This window comes from Diorhabda sublineata, chromosome 1 (assembly GCF_026230105.1).
Source record: "Diorhabda sublineata isolate icDioSubl1.1 chromosome 1, icDioSubl1.1, whole genome shotgun sequence".
NCBI classification, from domain to species: domain Eukaryota; kingdom Metazoa; phylum Arthropoda; class Insecta; order Coleoptera; family Chrysomelidae; genus Diorhabda; species Diorhabda sublineata.
The window spans coordinates 16,680,632-16,705,287 of record NC_079474.1 but is presented as its reverse complement, the minus strand read 5'-3'; the positions used below and the strand labels follow the sequence as shown (position 1 = coordinate 16,705,287).

Sequence of the window (24,656 nt, the reverse complement as noted above, 5' to 3'; positions counted from 1 at the left end):
ACTGATGTTTAGAACTGACCACTTCTCGCTGATTCTGGCCTTGTCGCAATAGGATGACCAGTTAAGCAATTTTTAGTTCGAATTCTCGTAGATGTGTATTGGTTGACGTTTGATGGCTAGGCTCAGGTACAGAGGGTCCTAATAGTGGTTGTTTTTTGATAATTGGGATAATCAAGACTGTACTATATATGTAAATATGGTCTACATGGTAATTTTTTTTGTTACAGCCACACCAAAACCCATCCCCACCATTATCGTTGATGCAGTCCGTCAAACAAATGAATTGGACCGAGTTCGTAACGTACTTGGACGCAATTCAACATCAGCCCTACATAGTGACATATATATGTTACCAACAATAGACATATGCACGTTGGAATTTCCGGAGAATTACACGTTACAGACGAAATCGCGAATAAACGCTTGTAACCTTAAAAAAATGCACGAACAAAATCAATATCTCGTGGAAAAAGATCGATTAGAACGATTGGCGACGTTGCCGGATTTGGTGGCGCGCCCGCATCAAAGGCATATCAGACATCAGAGACAACACATGACGTACGACGAACCGACGACTTACGATATTAGATCGAGAATAATCGGATCGAAAGTTATACTCAAACATGAGGATTTGCAGAATTTAACGAACAATAAATTAAATTTATCTATGATTAATCGGTAAATTTATTTTTTAGTGTATATATTAATTTTCTTGCTGAAAATTCGGAGATTTATCCGAAAAGATACGACAAATTTTCATGTTTACCAATTGCTTTTTTTTGGATAAAGCTCCCTAAATATAAGACTGTGTTTTAGGTTACTAGGTTATGTATTTCGTTTTTAATTTTAAGCAATCTACGAGGGTTGTGTGGGAACATTTATTAGTACACTTCAATCAGTCCAATTCAAACGTGCTTATACCAATTCCAATAAAATTAACCAAAAAATACCATCAACCAATACTTGATGTCCTTTAACTTGGAATTAAAAGGACAGTTGATACCTAGTAAATCGTATACTTTTCACACGACCTTTGTTTCTAACGTATTCGGGTCACTTTTTGTATTCCCCGATCCAAACTTTCCAAATGTATACAGCGCGCTCTGTCGGTTTTTCGGATGCTATTCAAAGTACGAAAATAAAGTGGAAGACGCGAAGAAGAGTCCAATGCTTGTCAAGACTTGTTCGAGAGCCTCTAGGAGGCGAATACTCGTAAAGAGTCGTTCTATAACCTCTAGAAAGCGAATGCTCGTCAAGACTCGTTCGAAGACATTTAGAAGACGAAGGCTCGTCAAAATTCGTTCGAGAACATCTGGGAGGCGAATGCTCGTCAAGATTCGTTCGAGAACATCTGGGAGGCGAATGCTCGTCAATATTCGTTCGAGAACATCTAGGAGACAAATGCTCGTCAAGACTCGCTCGAGAGCCTGTAGGAGACGAACGCTCGTCATGACTCGTTCGAGGACATCTAGAAGACGAATGCTTATCAAGACTCGTTCGAGAACCTCTAGGAGGCGAATATCAGTCAAAATTCGTTCGAGAACCTCTAAGAAGCGAGTCGCGAGTGCCTATGGTGTGGAAATGCCTATAGATATTGATCTTCAACTTCTGTAGGTCGTAATGTATGGGAAAGACCTGCTTTGGTAGCTGATTCTACACGCTTGCACTTCTCCAAAGGAAAGAGCATTAGCCGAAGAGTCGAATGCTCGTCTAGACTTGTTCGAGAACCTCTAGGAGGCGAATGTCCGTCAAGACTTATTCGAGAACCTCTAGGAGGCGATTGTAGTCGCTCGTTAGATATTGGAATGCATTTCAGCGCGATTTAGAAAAGACAAACCACGTTACAAATCTTTTATCGTATTGTTTTAGAAGTTTTACAACCACAAATAAATCGATCTGTACAAAAAGTTGACCCTGTACGTTCGTTTTAAATTAATGTCGTCAGATCTACAGCAACAAGGTGTTATAACCTACAATTTTTAAATTGAAATTAGAGAGATTTATGTGTCAAAATTTAATGCAAATTTTTTGTTATGTGAAAAGCAATGACAAGAGTAGTTCGAGTGGTGTCTATCGTTTGGAGATGCCTATAGACATTGATCTTCAACTTCTCTATGTTGTAGTGTACGGAAAAGACGTGCCTTGATAGCTGATTCTACACGCTTGCACTTCTCCAAAGGAAAGAGTCAAATTCTCGTCAAGACTCGTTCGAGAGCCTCTAGGAGGCGACTCGCAAGTGCCTATGGTTTGGAGATACCTATAGACATTGATCTTCAACTTCTCTAGTTTGTAGTGTTCGGGAAAGACGTGTCTTGATAGCTGATTCTACACGCTTGCACTTCTCCAAAGGAAAGAGTCGAATTCTCGTCAAGACTCGTTCGAGAGCCTCTAGGAGGAGACTCGCAAGTGCCTATGGTTTGGAGATACCTATAGACATTGATCTTCAACTTCTCTAGGTTGTAGTGTTCGGGAAAGACCTGTCTTGATAGCTGATTCTACACGCTTGCACTTCTCCAAAGGAAAGAGTCGAATTCTCGGCAAGACTCGTTCGAGAACCTCTAGGAGGAGACTCGCAAGTGCCTATGGTTTGGAGATACCTATAGACATTGATCTTCAACTTCTCTAGGTTGTAGTGTTCGGGAAAGACCTGTCTTGATAGCTGATTCTACACGCTTGCACTTCTCCAAAGGAAAGAGTCGAATTCTCGGCAAGACTCGTTCGAGAACCTCTAGGAGTCGACTCGCGAGTGCCTATGGTGTGGAGATGCCTATAGACATTGATCTTCAACTTTTCTAGGTTGTAGTGTACGGGAAAGACGTGCCTTAGTAGCTAATTCTACACGTTTGCACTTCTCCAAAGAAATCAGTCCCGATAAATTAAAGTTCTGTGCGTCTGCAGGCGAACTAGGAGTTAATGAACCACGTGACCCTGTCGAGTAGGTCTTGCTAATACTACTCTAGGTGGATTTATGCTGGACAGCTCAGAAGAGCCGTGGTGGTATCGGCAAAAGAGTCAATTCAGCGACCTTTCTTCTATGCTCTAAACTGTCTAAACTTCTAGTTGCTCTGGATCAAATTTTTCTCTTTTGTATTGAGTAGAACATCTTCAAGGTATGCTTGGAGGCCGAGCTCCAAATGTGAGAGCAATATCCCAAAGATAGACGACCGCTTGATTGTAAGAAATATTATTTTTCTTCCACGATGATTAGAAAGGATTAATCTATGAAGATTCATTCATGAGGACATTTTTGGTGTTCCAATGTTCAAGGTAATCTTTGTTGTATATGCACAGGTGTCAATGGTATTCTCCCTAGAAGCCATCTGGATCTTAAATTAGCTCTACAGATTCTTCTGCTCAGTGTTAAAATGCGCGGACTGTTTAGTACTACTTTGCATAAAGAACTACGTGTCTGGTAGCTACGCGACTTTCTTTTTGTAGCTTTGAGAATTTTGAATGTAACCATAGTGGTCTTTGTCTATGGATGACTGTGTCTATACATAAACAATAAAATGAAGTTTTACTTATGTTCTTCAGATGGTAATTCATCAGACAGTAGTTTATCTTTGCTTAATGAAAGAGCCCTTTGGAACCAAATAATAGAATAAGATTTCAATTGTTTAAGACCTGGAGGCTTATTCCATGTTTCTGATTTCTCCTCGTTTTCCTACATTTTTATAAGCAATACTTGATGGTTATTTGAAACCTATAAAAGGTTGTGGTTCTATGAAAAGAATTTTTCGCTACATCTTTGATTCAGGTGGTGAATGGAGGGCAGCTCTGCTATCTGATAGACTCTACTTGTCGTTTCGAACCATTAATATGGAATACCATTGAGCCTCAAACTTTTCATTTGCCCATCGCTGTCGAATTGTACCTCTAGCATTAAAAATCCTTGTTGACAGGATTCTGTAGGTACAACGAGGAATTCTAAGAACCGTAAGTTCCATTCTTACCGTGGGTCTTCCAGTTTTTCGTCTTACGGTATCCTGGAACCGATTAGGCATCCTCGAGCCACGTTTAAAGGATTGGCAGCACTTGTTTATGTTCGAGCGATCCAATGACTTTGATAGTTCATTTTTTATATCAAATTCTTCGGAAATTCCCAAAAAAACATCAAACCGAGAGATAATTCGTTCATTTTTTTTCTAATTTCAATTATATTGAAATAGTTCCGAATACAGGGTGATTTAGAAATATTGTAACTCTCAAATATGTGTATATAATGGATTCTGACGATATTGTATATTGCGTGTTGGTCTGTTTGGGGGGGGGGTTATTATTAGAGATTGTAAGCAAGTAAATATTAAATCGTGGTATTAATATCACGTATTATATTGATAAAGGATATTTGTGATTAACATCCTCGGTATAATTCGAGATAATTTCAAAATACATACCTCGAAGACATTTACTAATATTTTTCTAACCTTCTCAACATAATCCTTATAAAAAACTTTTTTCTAAAATTCATTCACTCTGTATAATATATATATATATATATATATATATACAGTAAAGCAGACCATACACTATTTCTTTTCAAATTCATAATTTCATGTATATTATAATTTATTATCAACAATTGTACATATTATTTTAATTCTGGTAGTACAACACAAAATTCGAAATATTTGCCATTTTGGAAATAACGTCTTGTCACACAGGCCCCTCGCGTTTGGTCCGGGATGTTCACGTTATGATCACGCACTGATCATTGTTTTGGTTTACTATTTTTCTTCGATAAATAGACTTTACTCTTCCATTTAAAATCAGATTAATATGTTTAATTGCGAAATTATGTGCTAGTTTCTTCTACTCATACGCTTCTACCTTCATCACAAAAAAACTACATGGCTCCGAACCAGTTTCCTAGAAAGTGTATAAGCAGCTACGTCGCGCAAGCTGAGTCTTTGGAAACGCCGAGATCTATGATCTGATCGCTTCGCTGTCTCGAGACAGAATGAATTACTCCTCGATTCCAAACGCCCGGATTGGGTTCGTGTAGGTATGAATCAAAGAGCAGATAGAAGGTTTTGGTTTTTCCCAGGTCAGGTATATCGGGATGGATTGATTTAATTGTATTCTATCAAGGTTCTTTGAAATTTCTTGGGTCAGGTATCGTTCAGTCAGGTGTGGATGGATTATCGTTTTAGAGGCATATGGCGTGGTCGCAACGATACTAAAGACTCTGGTTTATTATTTGGGCACTCCCATATCAATTTTGGGTTGATGAAACTTAGCTTAGTTAATTATTGAACCAGCTCTATGTCATACAATGGTATTTCTTAATCTGCACGACCTCATTATTTTTTCTCTAATCATTATTCTATTTGTACTTCCAGAATTATTATATATTATCTTTGTTTTATAATTATGTTTATTTAATTTTTTGTAGCCTTGTAAATATTGTAAATTAGAAAATTTGTGAATATAATTTTTTTAGTAAAAGTATTTGTTTTATTTTAATTGCGAGATTACAAATTATGTAGGTTATAGATGAGAGAGTAATAAAATGATAAAGCATTCGTAATCCATAGGTGTATCACGCTCCTCATTAATGTGAATATGTCATGTAGCAATTTAAAGCTTTCTGATAAACTACAAACTAGTAAACAACTACTTCTAAACTTATAATTGTCCATACGCGAAACCTTAACCTAACCTCTAAGCTGTTTCCGCAAACTTCCGATGACTGGCCTTGCGATTTATTTATGGTTATAGCAAAGACTAGACGTACCGGAAATAGTAAACGTTTATTGCAAATTTTTGGGTGGTAATTCAGGCAATTCTAGTGAATTTAAAAACTCCGTGGGACAGTTGAGTCATCAAAATCGAATAAACCTGTGCAGTTATCAAATATTCCACCAACGAGTGAAGCAGTTCACCAATATTTCAATCGCGTTTTTTATCGAAATGAAATTTGGTTAGGGCGTGATTCTGAACACCGGGAATGGGTTTGGACAATTCCTGGAACCTATCATGACTATTTTTCTGTAAGTGCAAAAATGGCTGTGGCTCAAGATATGGGTGCAGGAAAGCGAGGTTGCAGTGCTCTTCAGCTTGTGGTCAGTGTAATGGACAAGCTCGTCTCAGATCGATATTAATGATGATAGAATCTTTGACCCAGAAATCATGAGTTATTTGAAAACGAATGTCTTCGAAAATGATAATGAAGAGGAAATTGAAATTCTGCAGCAGAGGCACGATGACGACGATGATGAAGAAGAAGAAAAAGAAGAAGATGGAGTAGTAGAAGAAGAGAGTATAAATTAGAACTCTATAAACCTTAATATTACGAGTTTTTGATCGAGATTACCAGTTGATCTCAGATAATTTTCTGACCGCGCGCTTTTTTCGTGTGCTCGATTTTTGTAACCTTTGACCCCTCGACTTGCAAACTTGGGATCATCCAATTATATGTGAATTTCGAGAAAAGTTTTAGGATGCGAAAAAACAAGTTTCTAAGTGTTAATATGGTGGGTATGTCGATTTTCCGAGATATTCACCTAATTTGACTGGACTAATTGTGATAAATTAAAGTGAGTTCTCGCGCGCTTAGTAGTAAAGTGTCACTATCACAAAATATCAACAAAAGGAGAGCACATAAATTGAAATGACACTATCACAAAGGATCATCTAAGTTCTCATGCACGTTTCACGAAATCGTTACAAAGATAGAAGAATGCACTCTGCGTCTGATGTATCGATCGACATATTAGTTGGTTGTCAAATGTCAAATATTATGGTTGCGTTCAGAAATTTAATTCGTGACAAAACATCAAGGAAAAACAAAATTATTTTTTTTTTCATTTAATTCCGAGCAATTTCATATTTATTCACCTGTCAAACCTTCTCTGGACTTCCACAAATAATTCAAGGCGAAAATTGGGCAAATCTGTCTAGCCGTTGTCGAGTTTTAGCGAGACTAACGAACAGCAATTGACCCTCGTATACAATCGTAGAATATTTAACTAGAGATAACCTTCTCGTTCATATTTCGTATTTACTACAAGGATTTTATTCATAAATTAATATAATAAAAATTAATTAATAGTTCCAAGATAAATAAATGTTTGTACAACAGCGTTTTTGGTATACCTGGTATCAACTACATAGAAACAGGGACAAAGTTTAATAGAGATAAGATATTGTAATATTCAATGAAATAATTGATTCCCATTCCGCTTAAATATCATAAAGTATATTAATTGCACAATGGAATGTTTATTTAATTTATTGTTTTATACGAGTTTGTTGTGTCTACCGGTTTTATTGTACTTTTTGTTATTTAAAACAAATTCTAAAAGTGTTTATTATCAAACAGGTAAGCCGTTTTTATTACTATCTAAATCTGATCAACACATTCACTATAAAAACACGAAGAATCGTTCGCTCTTCATATGTCACGCATGTGCATAATGACGTAACCACATCTGATGCAATCAGTAATTTGGGTAATCTAAGAAAACAGCTGATCGACGTCAAAATGGCGACCGTGGGGTGAACAATCGTTTTTTTTTCTTATATAACCGGTAGTGAGAGTTGTTTTGTATTATGATGTTAGGAGTTCTCTACAGATACGAGGATTGATACTTAAGTTTTGAGATATGACAACACCGATGTGAATATGTCAAATCTGACATTTCTATCACGAAGTTTGACATTTCTAATTGTGAACGTACTTAGAACGTGTTGACATACGAGTGCTATTTGAGTTGTTTACTTGGAATTAAATTTTCGTGGGATAATTTCGCTTCGATTTTTAATTGTAGTTGCACTTCGCTACAGGATGAATTTTTGAAGGTCGTCCAAAATCGGCTGTTATGTCGGAAAACATCGATACTGTACGTAAGCTGATATAATAATGTCATCATGTGACATACCGTAAGATTGAGGCGTACTTATTAATAATTGCTAGTTATGTACAGGTTGTCTCAAAATTAGTCTTTTACGTTTAAATTCAATGACGTCTAAAATGGTTCAATAATCGAATGTTATGTACAGGTTATTTCAGAATTATAGTTTTTCTTTCGGTCAATATCAATTATGCCTAAAATGGTTAAATAATTGGTTGTTATGTACAGATTGTCCCAGAACTAAAATCTTTTTCGTTTAAATGCAATGACGTCTAGAATGTACAATAATTGCTAGACTCAGATTGTTTCAGAATTATAGTTTTTTCGATTAATTTCAATGACGTCAAGAACGGTTCAAGAATTGCCAGTTATATACAGAATGTTTATTTTTCTTCTAGATTGGTTTTATTTGATAAAATTAATCGCAGCCAAAAAAGAGATAAGAAAACATCAAACAAAATATAAGAATCGGTTAAAAAAATTAAAAGAAAGACTAGAAACGGAAATATTTTCACCGAATTTAGAGGTATAAAATAAAAATGAAAACAATTTTGAAAAAATATATTCAAACTTTTTTTTCAGAGTATAGATACTCAAACGTTTCACGGTATAGACTCCGATGGCAATTCTCTAAATTTCAAATTAGAAATAGGAATTGAAAAAATAGCGGAAGCTAGTTTACATCTAAGGCTAAAAGATGGCAACACGTACGTTTTCCCTGGTAAGTATACAAATAATGTCGGTTTTCATATGTGAAAAATCATACGTCTCAATTTAAACACGTGGTAACTTGTTAAGACTTTTTCTTTTCCCTCTTTTTTCCGTAATAGGTCCAACGTCTGTTTCTTCTACGATATCCAAGATTTGTTTTTTTATTCATAATATTTCTGGTCTTATTTCTGATATAAATTCGTGTCTTTGTTGTGTTAAGAGTTTGTCCGCCATACTACGTTTCGAAAACGTCCCGCGACCTTATTTGCTCTAGCTCTTACCTCGTTTTCCACGTCTCAATAGCTGGTTATGTCAATTGAAATTGAAGTGTCCAATTATGGAGTTATAATCAATTAAAAGATTCGATCTCAAAACTTATATAGCACCCTCGTAAAATTTTTTTACAGGCGAAAAAGGAAGCGTCCAAACTAGCTTACCAAAAACCGCTTGGAAAATCGCCGGACTGTGTATAGAAACGTTGGAACCGTTCAGAAAATTGAGAATCACATTTAACGGTTTGTTGAAAAATATTTCCGAAACAGGTTTCGAAAAAATTGAACATGTACAGTTCAATTTCATGTAAGTAATCGAAAATGAATCGATTGTTTATTCTAGTGTTGAAATTTTATAGTTTCACTTCGTTCTGTTCCCCGCATTATTTCCCCCAAGATATAGACACCACGATGTACGCAAATTCTTTAGCTAGTTGCCGTTGGAGAGACGGTTCGTGGAAAGAGAACATGTAAGTTCTATATTATATAATAATAAATAATTTCCATGAATTTATTTGAACTAGGTTAAAATAGAACGGTCACCATTGATATACAGGGCGTGGCGCAAAAAGCTTAAATCAAAAGTAATGGCGGATACAGTTATGTTGAAATTTTGTAGGTTATGTTTAGGAATGAATCGATTCTTGATACCACCGATTCTTGGACATTGGGATCAGTATCGAGAATCGATCGCAAAAAATTGAGATCGATACCAGTAAATGGACGGAAAAATTATTTTTCAACCCAGTTTATATTGTTATCAAAATGAAATTACTATATTTTGAAAAATCATTTGTCAAAATGATGATTGATGAGGTTAACGTAGACCAAGTGTTTCCCTTTGTTAAGGATTGGTCCAATTTAATTTCAGAATAATTTTTATTAAACCATTGTTTTTTTATTAAATATATTTTAAAATTGGCTTGTAGGTTGTTCACACACATTATGAATATGTTTCTAGTAAGAGATTTTTTTTACGTGGGGCTACTATACATCGATAGTATCGGTATCGAAATCGAGAATCAAGAATCGATTTTTTAGGTATCGGTGTACAGAATCGATTTTTAGCTATCGGTATCGAGAATCGAAAAATTTTGATATCGAAACATGTCCAGTTATGATTGACACTCAGTTCGAATATGATGTTGTCCTAAACCAAAAAATTCGTGAAATTCTAACCAATAAATAACAATCGATTCCCTTCAAACTTCAAATACAGAACAACTTTATATTCGATCTCAGCGTCATCTATAACCTACAACTTCAACATAACTGTTTCTGTCATTACTTTTCGTTAAAAATTTTCGTACTACACCCTGTATTAACCCCTATATTTCAAGATAAACGATTATAATTCGATATTAATTTATATTGTTATTTTGGTAATGGGATGCCGCTGAAAACGGCAGAATCCTTTGTTATTTTATACTTTCACAGTATCTCTTCACTTATTAAGTCGTGTGACTCACATACAGATGGCGATGCCATTGTCAAATCTGTATGACGTTTATGAAGTACCAACTTTTGAAAGATTATATATTAAATTTTGATTGGTCGAAAAAATTGACAGTTATTTAGGTGAAATAATGGATTCGAAAAAATGTCGTGGAGTTAGTTGTTTCTTGATGAAAAAAAATATTGTACAAGCTCAGCAATGACTTCAGAAGTTTTATTTGGATGATGGTGATTATTCCAAAAAAACATCAAAAAAGTCCGCAAATTGGTTATATGAGGAAGTTTTTTCAAAATGGATGCCGCGTTTACTCACAGTCGATAAAGAACAAAGTGTTGATGATTCAGAATAATGTTTGGGCATGTTTTTTGGGTTGATACGTGACAATAGATGAAAAATGGATCCCTCATTTCACTTTGGAATAAAAACTAAAATCATCTGAGTAGACTGCAGACGGTTAACCACGTCCAAAGGCACAACAGTCAACTGGGAAGGTTGTAGCTTCAGTATTTTGGGATGCGCATGGAATATTGTACATCGACTATCTCAAAAATTGAGAAACAATAAATAGAGAATACTACAGAGAGCTGTTGGATCATTGGAATTCAAAAATTAAAGGAAAAACACTGTTTCACTAAGATAACGTACCGATTCACAAGTCGATGGTTAAATTGAACGAATTGCTTCCTCATCTACCGTATAGTCCAGATCTGACCTCCAGAGACTACTAGCTATTCGTTGATATGAAAAAAATGTTATTTGGTAATAAATTCAGCTCAAATGAAGAAGTAACTTCTGAAACTGCAGCCTATTTTGAGGCACAAGGCAAATCTTTCTAAAAACACGGCTTTGAGAAGTTGGAATGATTGAATTTCTCTTGAAGGAGATAACATTGATAAAAAAAACTTTATTTTTGGCAAAAAACTTTTTTTTCTAATTAGTCACACGACTTTACGTATTTCTTATCAAGACTAAAAACAGTTGCAATTATTTCGAAATTTTTCTCATTTTTTTATTAATATGTACGAGGTACTATGAAAAAATTGGCACGAGTACGATTTCCGTGGCGCCTGGATTTGACTATGCCATAAATCGACACAAAATAAGTCGAAAATGAAGAAGAACATTTTTCGATATCTCGTTTTCGACATATCGATAATTGAAGTTGGAAAAATTTATTTTTATTTAATACCTAACCTAACCTAACGTAACGTAAACTAACCTAACCAAACCTAATCTAACTTAACTAACTTACCTAACCTAACCTTCTCGTGGTGCACTTTGAGTGTAAAAAATTCAAAAATCGTGAATTTTTTACAGCCAAAATTGTCTAAAAAAATTTTCTTCGCGGTAGGATTATTCCAGTTTTATTTTATTATTTATTTTTCTTACGGGGGGGCTTCGCCCCTTCGACTCCGGGCCCTGGTCTGCCCAAAACCCACAGGTCGCGAGAAACGGACGAGTTTGGAGGGGGGAAGATTACAAGATCATATTGAATTTGAAGTGATAAAATATTCATTTGAAACGAAGTATTGAACGCCATCTGTTCAATAAAGCGAATTTTGAACTAACGTTTGATTATAACTTTAGTATCGATATCTCGAAAATGAAACGAGATATCGAAAAATTTCATTCTTCATTTCCGATTTATTTTGGCTGGGTTAAGCCAAATCCGCTGTTAAATCGCGAATCGTACTCTCCCCAAAAAATTTAATAATGATTTCAATAGAAATTGAAATGTAGCGATTACATAAATTTTAGTGACGTAAATTTTGAAGCAGATATAAAAAAATGTATTTCAGTATACCTCAATATGGTTTCGAACAATTGGGCGCCCTCAAGGGATTTATAAAAGGGGATTCTTACACCGAAAATTTAATTCTAAATATTCCTGGTAACAGATGTAGGATTAAAGGAATCAGCGATAGATTTTCAATGAAAAACACCGCGAAATTTCTAATTATAGACGAATATGGAAATATTTTCAACATTACAGTCAAATGTTTAATAGATAATAGCATTCAGTAAGTTTATTTACTTAAAAATTATATTACGTAAGTCTCACTTAATTCTCAGGATCGATTTTTTTAATCTAAATCCAATCACACTCTGTATATAAGTACTAAAGGTAAGATCTCAGTATTTGAGAAGATTTTTTTGGCGTTAGAAAATCAAAAATTCATCTGATTTCAAAATCAGCGTCCAGAGTAAAGTATTTAAACGTCTGATCCCTAACAGAATCTGGAACTTATGCTCTGAGCACAAACAATTCCAAAATTCCAATTTGAATTCACAACAACCAATATTCAAACTATAATAACCAGATTAATACGCCTCTGCCATCTTCACGGATCTCCAGAAAATATTCGATCTGGTCTGGTATGTCACAGCTTCTAATTATGCGATTGCCTCGAGACCCTCAACGATACCCCACTACGCTTTCTCGATGCTCAATCCCAAAATTTCCTGACCCAATTCTCGGATTCGTGCAAAAAATTAAAGGGGATTCTCCATTTTTTTTAAAAAAACTCAAGTGATTGTCGTCAACAATCCTAATACACCGAGAGTAAAACTTCTTGCTCGTTATTTCCACTAAATAAACAAGCCAAAGACACTCTTTTCATTCCCTTGGATCAGCACTTTCCTCTAAATCTAAAGGAAACTTTCTTATCCTCTGCTTCAACTGCTAATTATGGTCTAGAAGATTTCTTATGAAATTACGTCTACTTCCAAGATAGATTAAACCCTCTACAAATTCCCCCATGGTCGATAAAAACCAATATGATCTAAATTGAACTGAAGTGAGGACAAGGTACAAAGTTACGTTCATAATATTGTTAAACATTTAAAAGGTAGTTTCGGAATTTACGTTAACGAACAAGGTTTATAATTAAACAAAGCGTGAATTGTTTTTTACCAAAAGAAATGAAAACATAACAAAAAAGTGTATTCACACGGAATTTAAAGCATAAAAAAGCTGTCAACACGAAGAATAATAAACGCAACCACATTAAGTATGATCTGAGGACATTTCGTGACTTCAATCCCCTCCAGAGACCAAGGAAAGCTCGACCAAGGGGACTTGACTGGAGAAAACAATATCAGATTGACATATTGACATCAGTGTTGCCATAGATAATAAAAAACGGAAGTCATGGAAAAAATATATATAAATAATTGTATATAGAAATGGTCAGAAGTTTATTTTGCACTCTGTTTTTCCGATTGGGGTGTTATTATTTGCAGTAATCACCGGAGGCGGCGTGAGAATTTTTATCCTTTAACATAGCCATACACCACACCCCTCGTCGATCGATGGTGTTTTCTACGGGTTTTCTGTATGTAACATGGTGAATCGGTTCACTAGCTGACGATACAGCCCCACTTGCTTACGATGAAAGTAAATCGCAACCCTGCAGAAGAAAAGTTTTCCTATATCAAGACCAAATAGTCTTTCTTTTTTCATAAGAAGGTCGCTGAAAAATATAACGTATTTACAAATAACTAATTTTTTTTGAAATTTCAGATTTGTTTACGGGTTCGTTTTACTCAGCAACGACAAAAAATACCCTCTTAGTAAGGTAAATTACCAAATGCGACATATAGGCGAAAATAAAAATTTTCCAGATTGTATAAAAACCGACGTGAAAGCTAATAACAAAATTTACAAAATAATATTGCATTTGAATAAAAGAAGTCTTGTTTCTTCGTGTAATAATACTAAATACGGATTCGAATATTACACAATGACGGCTGATTGTATCGTCAATGTCAACAGCGGTAAAGCAATCGTTGAATTTTGGTATGCGCAACAAGGTAAGAGAAACTTCTAATTGTTTAAACAATAATTAACAATGTGAGGTTATGTCCAATTTTTACTTTCAATAGTTATTTCGAATGCACAAACATTACAATTAAATTTTGAATTATCACGTTTGAATTTTCAAATTTTTACTGCAGTAGAAACTATAATTGTTAGTAGTATAAACAAGGACACAACCGCACGCCGTCTGACTGGGTTGGGCATAATTTACTGCAGTGAAAACTATAATTGTAAGTAGTATAAACAAGGACACAGCCGTACGTCGTCTGACTGGGTTGGGCTTAATTTACTGTAGTGGAAACTATAATTGTAAGTAGTATAAACAAGGACACAGCCGCATGCCGTCTGACTAGGTTGGGCATAATTTACTGCAGTGAAAACTATAATTGTAAGTAGTATAAACAAGGACACAGCCGTACGCCGTCTGACTGGGTTGGGCTTAATTTACTGTAGTGGAAACTATAATTGTAAGTAGTATATACAAGGACACAGCCGCATGCCGTCTGACTAGGTTGGGCATAATTTACTGCAGTGAAAACTATAATTGTAAGCAGTATAAACAAGGACACAGCCGTACGCCGTCTGACTGGGTTGGGCTTAATTTACTGTAGTGGAAACTATAATTGTAAGTAGTATAAACAAGGACACAGCCGCATGCCGTCTGACTAGGTTGGGCATAATTTACTGCAGTGAAAACTATAATTGTAAGCAGTATAAACAAGGACACAGCCGTACGCCGTCTGACTGGGTTGGGCATAATTTACTGTAGAACTATACTAAACTATAAAAAATTTGTGTCTACCTTCATCTATTGAGTAGTTACCAATACAGTTGTTTCTGTAGACAGTTGTTTATCAGTATTCATTCTGAAAGGTTCTACAATGTTCTAGAGCATCGTAAAAGTAAATATAAGGGAAGGACGCGTAGATTTGGAGTTGGTTTTAATATTGGCAAGCGATTTAAGACAATCTGAACGATATAAAGTGATATGTTTTTCGAATTGATAATTATAAGCGTTGTTCGCGTGTCGAATTCCGAATCATTTTAGGATCGTGCCCTCTCAAATTTGTTGTTGGCGAATCGATGACTTCACCCTCTCGCGAACGATAATTTTGTAAATGCGCATGCGATCGGTCCTTAAACTGATTCGGAATCTCATGAAGTTTTAAGTATTTATTAACGTAAATATTTTATTTCTAATAAAGGTGATGAAATGTTCATACCAAAACCAAAATTGTGCGATAAAAAAGTAGATCATTTACCGGAAAAATTAGTAACTAATATAGACGAAGAAGAATCTCTGATATTAAATCTTACTGGGGGAAAAGGAAATTCGTTGGCATTGTTAGTTTCATTAAATTCATCGATGGTAAGTGAAGAATGAAACGTACGATACGAGGGCGGTTTAATATAGAGTAAATTTTCAATAGAAAAGTCTGCAATCACTTATTCGTTTGTCTGGAATCGGGGGGAGGAGATTAAGATTAGAGAGAAAATTACATCATTAGAATCCCAAAACACTGTGACTTTGGGCGAAAGAACGGTTTTGCTTTGTTGGGAGCAGGTTTCGACTACAAAACATTGTCTGCGGATCACGAGGTGTTGTCCCCAAAGCACCAGGCGAAATTTGCCTGGAAGAAATCTTCTATAGCTTCGGGTTTTTGGGTATTTACTGTCCTCCTCCATCTCCGCACCAAATCGAGAATTTATGTAAAATTTTGACAGATGACATCAAAAACATGGTAGAAACTAACACTATAATGAACATAGTATCAAACCGCCCTCGTATTGTAGCAAAAAAACTATATTAGGTCAAACAATGACACGAACCAGTGTTTTTTCAAATCCCAGTGGTGTGTTACCAAAAACTGTTTAATCCATTCCATTTCTGATGATTTCTCTTTTAGTTTAGCGTTCCCGAAGGTTTCATAGTAACTGTCAAAGCGTACAATCTACATCTGTCAAAAAATACAGAGTTGTCTAACCTCGTAGAAGCCTTAAATCGAATTTGCTGCGGAAAATTAGATGGACACTTGAAAGAAGCTTGCGGAAAGTAAAAGGAAATCAATTTTTCATCGGGAAATTTCTTATCGTTCTAATTATTTTAGGGTAGTCGAAACCTTCAAGCGAGACTCGATTCACCCCAATGTTCGCAAAGAAATCGACACTCAATTAGAAAAATATTCGAAAGAAACAGAATTTTTTGGTTGGGCTGTACGATCTTCCGCTATTGGAGAAGACTCTGAAGATTTATCCGCGGCGGGACAAAACGAAACGTTCCTTGCCTGTCGCAATCAAACTGAGATTCTGAATAAGGTTTTAGCTTGTTGGGCTTCGCTGTATACTTACCAGAGCGTTCAATATAGATGGTAAGTAATATGTACGAGGTACATCCAGATATTTTTCTCTTTAAAGTAAAAGTGTCAATTGCTTTCAACGATTTTCACTTTTTCTTGAATCTGAAGAAATTCCTGTTGCACGTAAAGCATTTCGGCGAGGACAAAGATCTTATTTTCTGAATGTACCTCGTAACATACCCGAAAAGACGTAGAATATTTCATATTTTCATTTGTGGAAATGCTTTTTATGGATTACGAGGGAAGGTACAATAAAAAACGAAATTATTTTGTAAAACAGTTTTAATCCGAAATTTTTGACAAAATCCTTACAACTAATATATTTATCTCACTCTTACTTATCAGTATTATGACCTACTTTTTTGTTGTACTCTGTATATATTTATAATCTTTCAGGCAGCACGGTTTACCGGTTATAACCGAAATGGCTGTTGTGGTACAAAAAATGGTGAAGGCTGATTCGGCTGGTGTACTATTTACATGCCACCCATCAACTTCGAATCCATCTCAAATGGTCATTACCTCTAATTTCGGTCTCGGAGAGGTATGTTAATGGGTACAAAAGTTGAGATGTCAATTTACAATTTTACAATTATGGCGACTGTGGGCAAACAGATCATCATTTGTTTCTTTTATAATTGAATAATTTCCCGCTTCAATCAAATTTATATAAAAACGATGAAGCTACTGTTTCATGTTTTGCATTTTCGTAATCATTAATATTCTCGAATATCATTCGTACCTTGGTATTTTTTTTCAATAGTCGGCGACGTGAAAAGCATTTTATAACAAAATAAAGTCAAATTAACTCGATACCAATCCAAATAAACCCAAAACCCTCCATAGTTTTAATGCAAATGGTTGCCCACAAACGCCATATTGAATCGCGTGATCGAATCAATTGAAAAACCAACCGTTCATACGTTCGAACCCATAGAAACCATATGTACAATGGCGAAACCTATTCTCTGTTTATCTTTCTCAATTTCACTCCCTCTATATCTCTCTTAGTCTCAGTCTATCGCTTCTTGTCGATGTCTCCTTTTTTCTTGCAATCCCTGTCTATCTCTTTCTCCATATATCTTTCTTTCCAATTCTCAATCTCTCTTTCCTTTTCTCAATTTTCCTCTCACTTCTTTTCAATCCCTCCATAGCTCTCTCAATGTCTCACTTTTTCTCAAACTTCTCTCTTTCGAAATCTTTCCATCCTCTTTTACCCAATTTCTTTCTACTTCTTTCGATCTAACTTTCTCTAAATTCCTCACTCCCACTGTCTTTTTCTCAACTTCTTTCTCTCCCTCTTTAATTTTTCTCAATTCCCCTGTCTCACTTCTTCTCAATCCCTCCCTACCTCTCTGAAAATTCCAATTTTGCCGAACCCCCCCAAATCCCCTCTCTCTTTTGAAATCTCTCCATCCTCTTTTACCCAATTTCTATTCAATCTCTTTCTACTTCTGTCGATCTAACTTTCTCTCGATGTCTCTCTCCCATTCTCTCTCTCTCAATTTTCTCATCTCTATCTCTTTCGAAATATCTCCCTCTTCACTTGTTCTCAATTTCTCCCATCTCTCTCAATGCCTTACTTTTTTCCAAATCACCCCCTCCCCACGCTCTTTCGAAATATCTCCATGCTCTTTTACCCAATTTCTTTCTCTCATTCCTTTTCAATCTCTTTCTACTTCTGTCAATTCAACTTTCTCAATGTCTCACTCCCACTTTCTTTTCATCCAAGTTCTCTATCTCTCACTTTTGAGATATCTCCCTCTTCACTTTTTCTCACTTCCCCTTCTCCTCTCGCTCTTTCAAAATCTCTCCATCTTCACTCTTTTACCCAATTTCTTTCTATGATTTCTTTTCAATCTCTTTCTACCTGTGTCATTCTAATTTTCTCTCAATGTCCCTCTGCCACTTTTTTTCTCTCAATTTCTTTCTCTTTATCTCCTTCGAAAATCCTCCCTCTTTACTTTTTCCCCAATTTATACCTCTCACTTTTTTCAATATCTCTCTGTCTCTCAATTCCTCTGTCTTCTTTTGTAAATCTTTATCTTCTTATTGTTTGTCTTGATTTCCATCTTTTTCTCTCTCGTTATTCCTTTATTTAGTCTTACTTTTTTAATCTCTCTGTTTTTCTCACCTTCTCTTTCTTTCTCTCGTTTTCTTTATTCAATATCTCCCTTTCTCTCAATGTCTCTCACTCACATGTATATTCTCTCTCTTTATTTTTAATTCATTCAAATCATACGAAAAATTTTATCGGGGGACTTCCATAAGTAATCTTATATGTACTGATTCTGAACTGATTTCGAGATTTCCAGACGGTGGTTTCCGGAGACAGCGATCCGGATACTTTCATTTTAAACAGGACTTGGGACGGAAAAGTGTGTGTCTTGGAAAAAATTTTGGGATCGAAAAATAAAGTGCTTGAAATAACGTCCGTTGGTTTAGAAGAAAGTGTTGATAACAGAAATTGTAAAGAATCATGGAGTATAAGTGATAAACAAGCAGTGGAATTGGGGAAAGTTGGTGTTTTACTCGAGGAGGCGTTTGGAAATCCGAGAGATATCGAATGGGCTTTTTACAAGGTGAATATCATTCTGAATATTACGAAAATTTTCATTTGTTGGGTACTAAACTTGTTCGAAAATTCGCGATAAAATAAACTATTATTATAACCCAAGTCATATCATTTTTTTCGAAATTTGATATTTGACGTTCTGTATCTCAAAAATTCGGATTTTTTCGCAAGAAACGAGTGAAATTCTATCAAATATTAGACACAAAGGGCTACCAGTGTACTTTAATTAACCTACAAAATCCTAATCGTTCGTTATTAATTTATTTTCATTTTCATATATATTTCATTTATTCTTGAGATATCTTGAGACTGTTAACATCATCAATAATAAACCAGGGACCTTCTGGCCTAGAGAAATATGGGCAATTTAGAGCAATCCCACTTGAAATATCGAAGACTTTTGGCAGGATTTGATATGACAACCTTCTACGTACGGTTTGTCGTCTTATCCACTGGCTTAGCAGATTTCAAAAAGATCGATCCATCCAGATCGCTTTCGATGTACATACCGGTTGAAGTTTGAGGTTAACGCTGGTGTTCCCAAGAGACGTCAACGATCTACTCGACAAACAGATCACCACCGATCTTGGAAACATTCTGGAATGGGATGGAAACAATCCGCTTCGAGTTTAATGCAGCAAAAATATCACCATCACCTCAAATTCGCTTGTCGGGTGATTAGGTTGGGATCAATATGACTCGACTTCTACGATTATCAAACGGGAATTGAGCGTCTGGAATTTTAATTAGAATCTCTTAATCTCTTAATACATGTACTCGATACTTATTTTTTTTTTCAATCAACCCTCGTATATACCCAGAATTATTAGTATATATCTTCATAAAATTGAAAAGCTTTCCCTTTTTAAGGTACAAATCTTACAAGTTTATCGAAAACTTTAAGATACTATATCTCAGAAATGTGTATATCAGTGAAAAATAATTTCAGAATAAATTATATTTGCTTCAATCTCGACCTATAACGACTTTAAATGGTTGGTCGGATTTCGAACTGTCACACGAAATGGATACTCCTCTAAGGACTAAAAAGGCTTTTTTCACAACCGCCAACATAAGAGAGGTTATACCGAAAGCAACGACCGTATTATCACATTCCACTTCCGTTCGATGTACCGATTGGGCTATACAAAAATTCGCTCAAGTAAATTTCGATCCGTTATCCAACAAAGGAATCATCATCCATCAACATAACGCTTTAATAGATATAACTATTGTGAGTGATTATTTTTCTAAGCTAACTGTATAAAAAAAATTATTTTTTTACATTCACGTTGTAGTCAATTCACAAAAACGTTCGATCCGAAGTCCACGTCAGCGGATTAATATTAGATCTAGCAATATTCGGCCACCCTGTATTAGATAAAAAAATCCACGAAATTATAAAGAATCGTTTCGGTATAGCATCACCTTTCGTCTTATTAAAAGATATATACAGAGTAATGAAAAACAGTTGGTACGACATCGTAAGCGATGCCAAAAAATTAGTAGACCGAGTCGAATTGAAATTGAAAAAAACCGATGATGTTCCTGGAATTTACAAAAATATCAACGACAGTTTAATAAATTTAGGAGAAGTCGCCGTATGTCACACTAAAACTAGTGCAGTATCCGTATTTTATCAAATTATAGCTATGAATATAATGCTTGAAGGAAAATCGGGTAACTAAATATTATTATAACCACCCTGTCTATATATTTTAATGTGCTTTATTCTAGATTTAACCACGGAACATATTTCCGATTTCGCTTGTATTTTATCTTCATGTGAAGACGTTATATCAGCGGAAATTCCTAAATATTTAGAAGATATTGCTAAAATTATAAATCAAGAAGAATATTCAGATGAATTTTTAAATTTACGTCCTCGCGATGGGGTAGAATTTTTAAAAAATCATGTTAACAAAGCCTACTATCTATTTAACGAATTTATGGATAAACATGGACATAGAAGTTTACACGAGGTAAAAAAATGTTATCATCCAAAAGTCTTTTAACTTTTAAACGCGTGTTCTTTTTATAGTTTGAAATTATGGAACCTTCTTGGAGAGAAAATCCCGATTTAATAATATCGATGATACAAGCAAACGTAAAAAATCAAAGAACGACTAAAAAAGATACGAAAAATTTACAAGATATCGTTAATAATCTAAAATCGATAAAAAGGAAAAGTACAAGGTATAATATATATAATCACTTATAGAATATAATTTGTTTTAAAACTTGACAACAAGTCGCCATTTATAAAATATAAACTTTATAAAACAAACTTTAGTTACCTCTCAAACTATTCCAAATAACTTAATTTATCACTAAAAACAATTTTTTGTATTGCACATTTTAAATAATATGTATTATCACTTCGGGAACCGGAAAAAACTGTTTGAACAAAATTATTTAAGAGACGCGATTGACAAACAAAAAGAACAAGTGAACGTCGCCGTTTTGCAGTGCTGCCAACTGGTTGCGTATGATTGAACGTTGCCGAACTTTTCACACTGATGGCCCAAAGCTGAATCATTTTTGTAGTTAACGCTCAGAACCCTAGATGGATCTGCTAGCATAATTATATATCAAGTTATGGAGTATTTGAAACAAAATTGGATAATTTAATATTGATATACATTGTGCAGTTTCTCATCATTTCAAAACAAAAGAAAATTTTGCGTGTGAATAAGGTCTCAGAAATACTTTTTGAGTGTTATGGAGCTGTGTTTACTGCCGTTTTAAAATTATTTTGAAAAAACTTTTTATAGTAAATGACACTCTAGACACTTTCTATTTAAAATTTAATAATCACTAGTTTTTTTTCACAAAATAATGAAAAAAAAAACATATTTTTGAATTCACAACAATACCATAAAGCCAAGGTCAAGAAGCTATGAAAAACACGCAGCTATCGTGGTGGCAGTACTACCGTTATGTCATTTGAATATATCTATTGGTTGTTAATTTTCACACAGAGGGTGTTGTCGTGACGTAATAAAATTTCAACCATAGAAATAGTAATTATAGACTGATCGCTCGATGATATTTCTTTACTCCCCTATCTCGTTTCGCCAACCACCGTGCAGTGGAACGAAGATAGCTCTACCTTAGACCAGAGGCTGTTTCAATTATATATATTTAGAAGTAAATTTAGTTAATAATCCGTTAAAATTTAGGCAATCACTCAGGCATATCTGCAAATATGGTTGCGTATTAAATATGTATATACTTTTTTAATTATGTGTTTTAAATAATAAACAAATGTATGGCGTTTATTCTAGGAGCCTAATAAAGTTCTTGATACAACGTATCAGAGTAGCAGTTGGTTGTAGAGAACAAACCAAATCGGAAATGATTAGAGGTTACGATAAATTGAGACAAGCGTACAGACTATTAGGGAAAACGATGGTATTGGAAGGATTATTACCGTCCGAAAATTTAATTTATCATCTTACTCATGAGGAAATCGGTTCGATAATAAACAAAAGAAATCCAACGTTAATAACGAAGTATATCTACGAATATAAATTGTAGATTTGCTATTATTTTTTATTTTATTTAGAGCTATTAGACGTCAAAAGTTATATCCAATATGGAAGAAACTCGAATTTCCGGAAATAATGCCGGAAGTTCCAAAGCCAGAAGAAGATAATTCGAAAATTCTCGTAGAAAATTTGACAGAACTATGTAAAGGTACTCCTGTATGTACTGGAATCGTTCGGGGCAGAGCGTGTGTGATTAAAAGTCTAGATGAAATAAATCAATTGAATACAGGTGAAAACTTTTATATTTAGCGGGGCCCTCTTAATCATCCTCTATAAACATTCTTGTGGCGTATATTCCAAAATATCATTTTAATTTCAAATATTTCGCTCGCACAATATGGCTGACTAATTTTCCCTTTCCTTTTAGTTTCCCGCGAATTTACTTGTCATTTGATTATAACCCTAGAAATTCAAGTGTTAAATTGAGTGTCGTCTTTAAAGTTCAGATAAATTTTAGTTTATTATTTAGTGATAGTGTAAATTGAATGTTTGATAAAAAGTACGTTATGAATCTATCTTAGAACTGGTAAGGTGTTTTTTTTATATATAATTTCTATATTTTACTTGACTATAATTATGTCTTACCTTATCAGTCTACTTATTGTTAAACTTTTAAGCGATATTTTGCATAACAAAGCAATCAACAAATTATGCAATGGCATCAATTTCATCTTCATATTTTACATAAATTTATGACAAAAAATGAACAATGAACGTATAAAACTGTTTTTTTTTTCACATCGATTCATCATTCATTGTTAGTTGATTACCATTGGTTACTTTCTCAGTTTTTATTTTATAAAGTTAACAGTGCATCAATCACGTTTTCCAAACCACGTGATTCAAAATACTACATGTACCTAAATTAAGATTACGACCAATTTTTTGAAGTATTTTTGATTAAATTGTAAAATGATAATTTTCATAGTTAATATTTGAAGATTTTAATAAGAAAAAATCAAAGAAATAGAAAAAGAGTTAAAACTGGGCTACATAATAAAAATTCAATTAACTTTGAAAGGATAGAAAATTACTACATTCTTATAAGGGGTGATAAACATGTTTAACCTACAGGCTTGATAGAGATAGAGAGCGGCCTTTATGTTTCACCCTTACTATGTTATTTTAGCATTTGTTTTTCTCATAACCATTATAAAGTCAAAACTTATTTCTTCAAATACTTGTCAAGAGCTCAATAGTATTTTTAACTAAAAAAAAATACGAAAATAATTTATTTGGTGACGTAGTTTGAATTAAACATGGCAGCCACTCTCATGTGATCGTCAAGCCACTGTAGTTTAACCGTAGACGCCATTTTGTAAAAACATTGACAGGTCATTGGTATGCCTAATAATGAATATTTTGATATAACTACCATTATTAGAAACGCATCTCTAGCTTTGCTTAAATTTTTCAAAAATTATCTAATCAATTAACCATCGTGGGGTGAATTTCCTTTTTAGGTGATATTTTGATAACTTATAGTACGGATATAGGTTGGTCGCCGTATTTTCCTATGTTGTTAGGAATCGTAACTGAATTGGGAGGTTTAGTTTCACATGGTATGATATGAATTTTAGACGAAAAAAAAAATATTGAATCGAATTATTTCCATAGGAGCTGTTGTAGCTAGAGAATACGGATTGCCGTGTATTGTAGGAGTACAAAATGCCACTAAACACTTCAAAACCGGCGATATGGTACAGTTAGATGGGAATAGAGGAGAATTGGGAAAAATTTAATGCAGTTGTGATAAATACGTTAAATTCAATATGTTGTTTATTATTGTATTATATATTTTAATAATTAAAAATGATAAATACCCTCAAAATTAAATTTTATTTATAAAAACACACACAACTATAACAAATTAAAACTCATTGGATATTATACGAGGGGCTACGATAAATTCCATTATGATGTAAAAAGCTTATAATTATTCTATATTATCAGTTGATAACAAGGAAGTAGACATCTACTAGCAATGAGAATTTAGCAAAAATTCACCTTTTTGTGAAAACATTTCGAATGTTTTAAAAATTTATAGATGATTGTATT

The 24,656-nt window shown here is 34.4% G+C and overlaps 2 protein-coding genes across 5 annotated transcripts in view; both read left to right on the top strand.

Moving 5' to 3' along the window:
* The window catches only part of LOC130441396 (uncharacterized), a 32,859-nt gene extending 27,435 nt beyond the window's left edge, over window positions 1–5,424 (top strand). For all 3 annotated transcript variants that reach the window (XM_056775081.1, XM_056775072.1, XM_056775066.1), the window contains one exon: window positions 228–5,424. In XM_056775081.1, the coding sequence (XP_056631059.1) occupies window positions 228–362 (135 nt within the window). In that variant the 3' untranslated portion in view covers window positions 363–5,424. The remainder of the gene's footprint in view (window positions 1–227) is intronic.
* Window positions 5,425–7,133: 1,709 nt separating this feature from the next.
* LOC130447559 (putative phosphoenolpyruvate synthase) lies at window positions 7,134–24,429 on the top strand. 2 transcript variants are annotated; one of them, XM_056784436.1, is made up of 20 exons: window positions 7,134–7,324; window positions 8,255–8,382; window positions 8,439–8,577; window positions 8,975–9,146; window positions 9,199–9,309; window positions 12,095–12,316; window positions 13,819–14,108; window positions 15,321–15,484; window positions 16,023–16,168; window positions 16,224–16,484; window positions 16,869–17,016; window positions 18,788–19,054; window positions 19,997–20,281; window positions 20,346–20,727; window positions 20,785–21,029; window positions 21,089–21,243; window positions 22,335–22,562; window positions 22,616–22,827; window positions 24,062–24,160; window positions 24,216–24,429. In XM_056784436.1, the coding sequence occupies exons 1-20, from the start codon at window positions 7,216–7,218 to the stop codon at window positions 24,338–24,340; spliced, it is 3,888 nt and encodes a 1,295-aa protein (XP_056640414.1). In that variant the 5' UTR covers window positions 7,134–7,215; the 3' UTR covers window positions 24,341–24,429. The 2 variants fall into 2 exon arrangements, with proteins under 2 accessions (XP_056640414.1, XP_056640421.1); XM_056784443.1 differs by lacking the exon at window positions 12,095–12,316 and having other exon boundaries at window positions 7,182–7,324; window positions 24,216–24,420.
* Window positions 24,430–24,656: the final 227 nt, after the last annotated feature.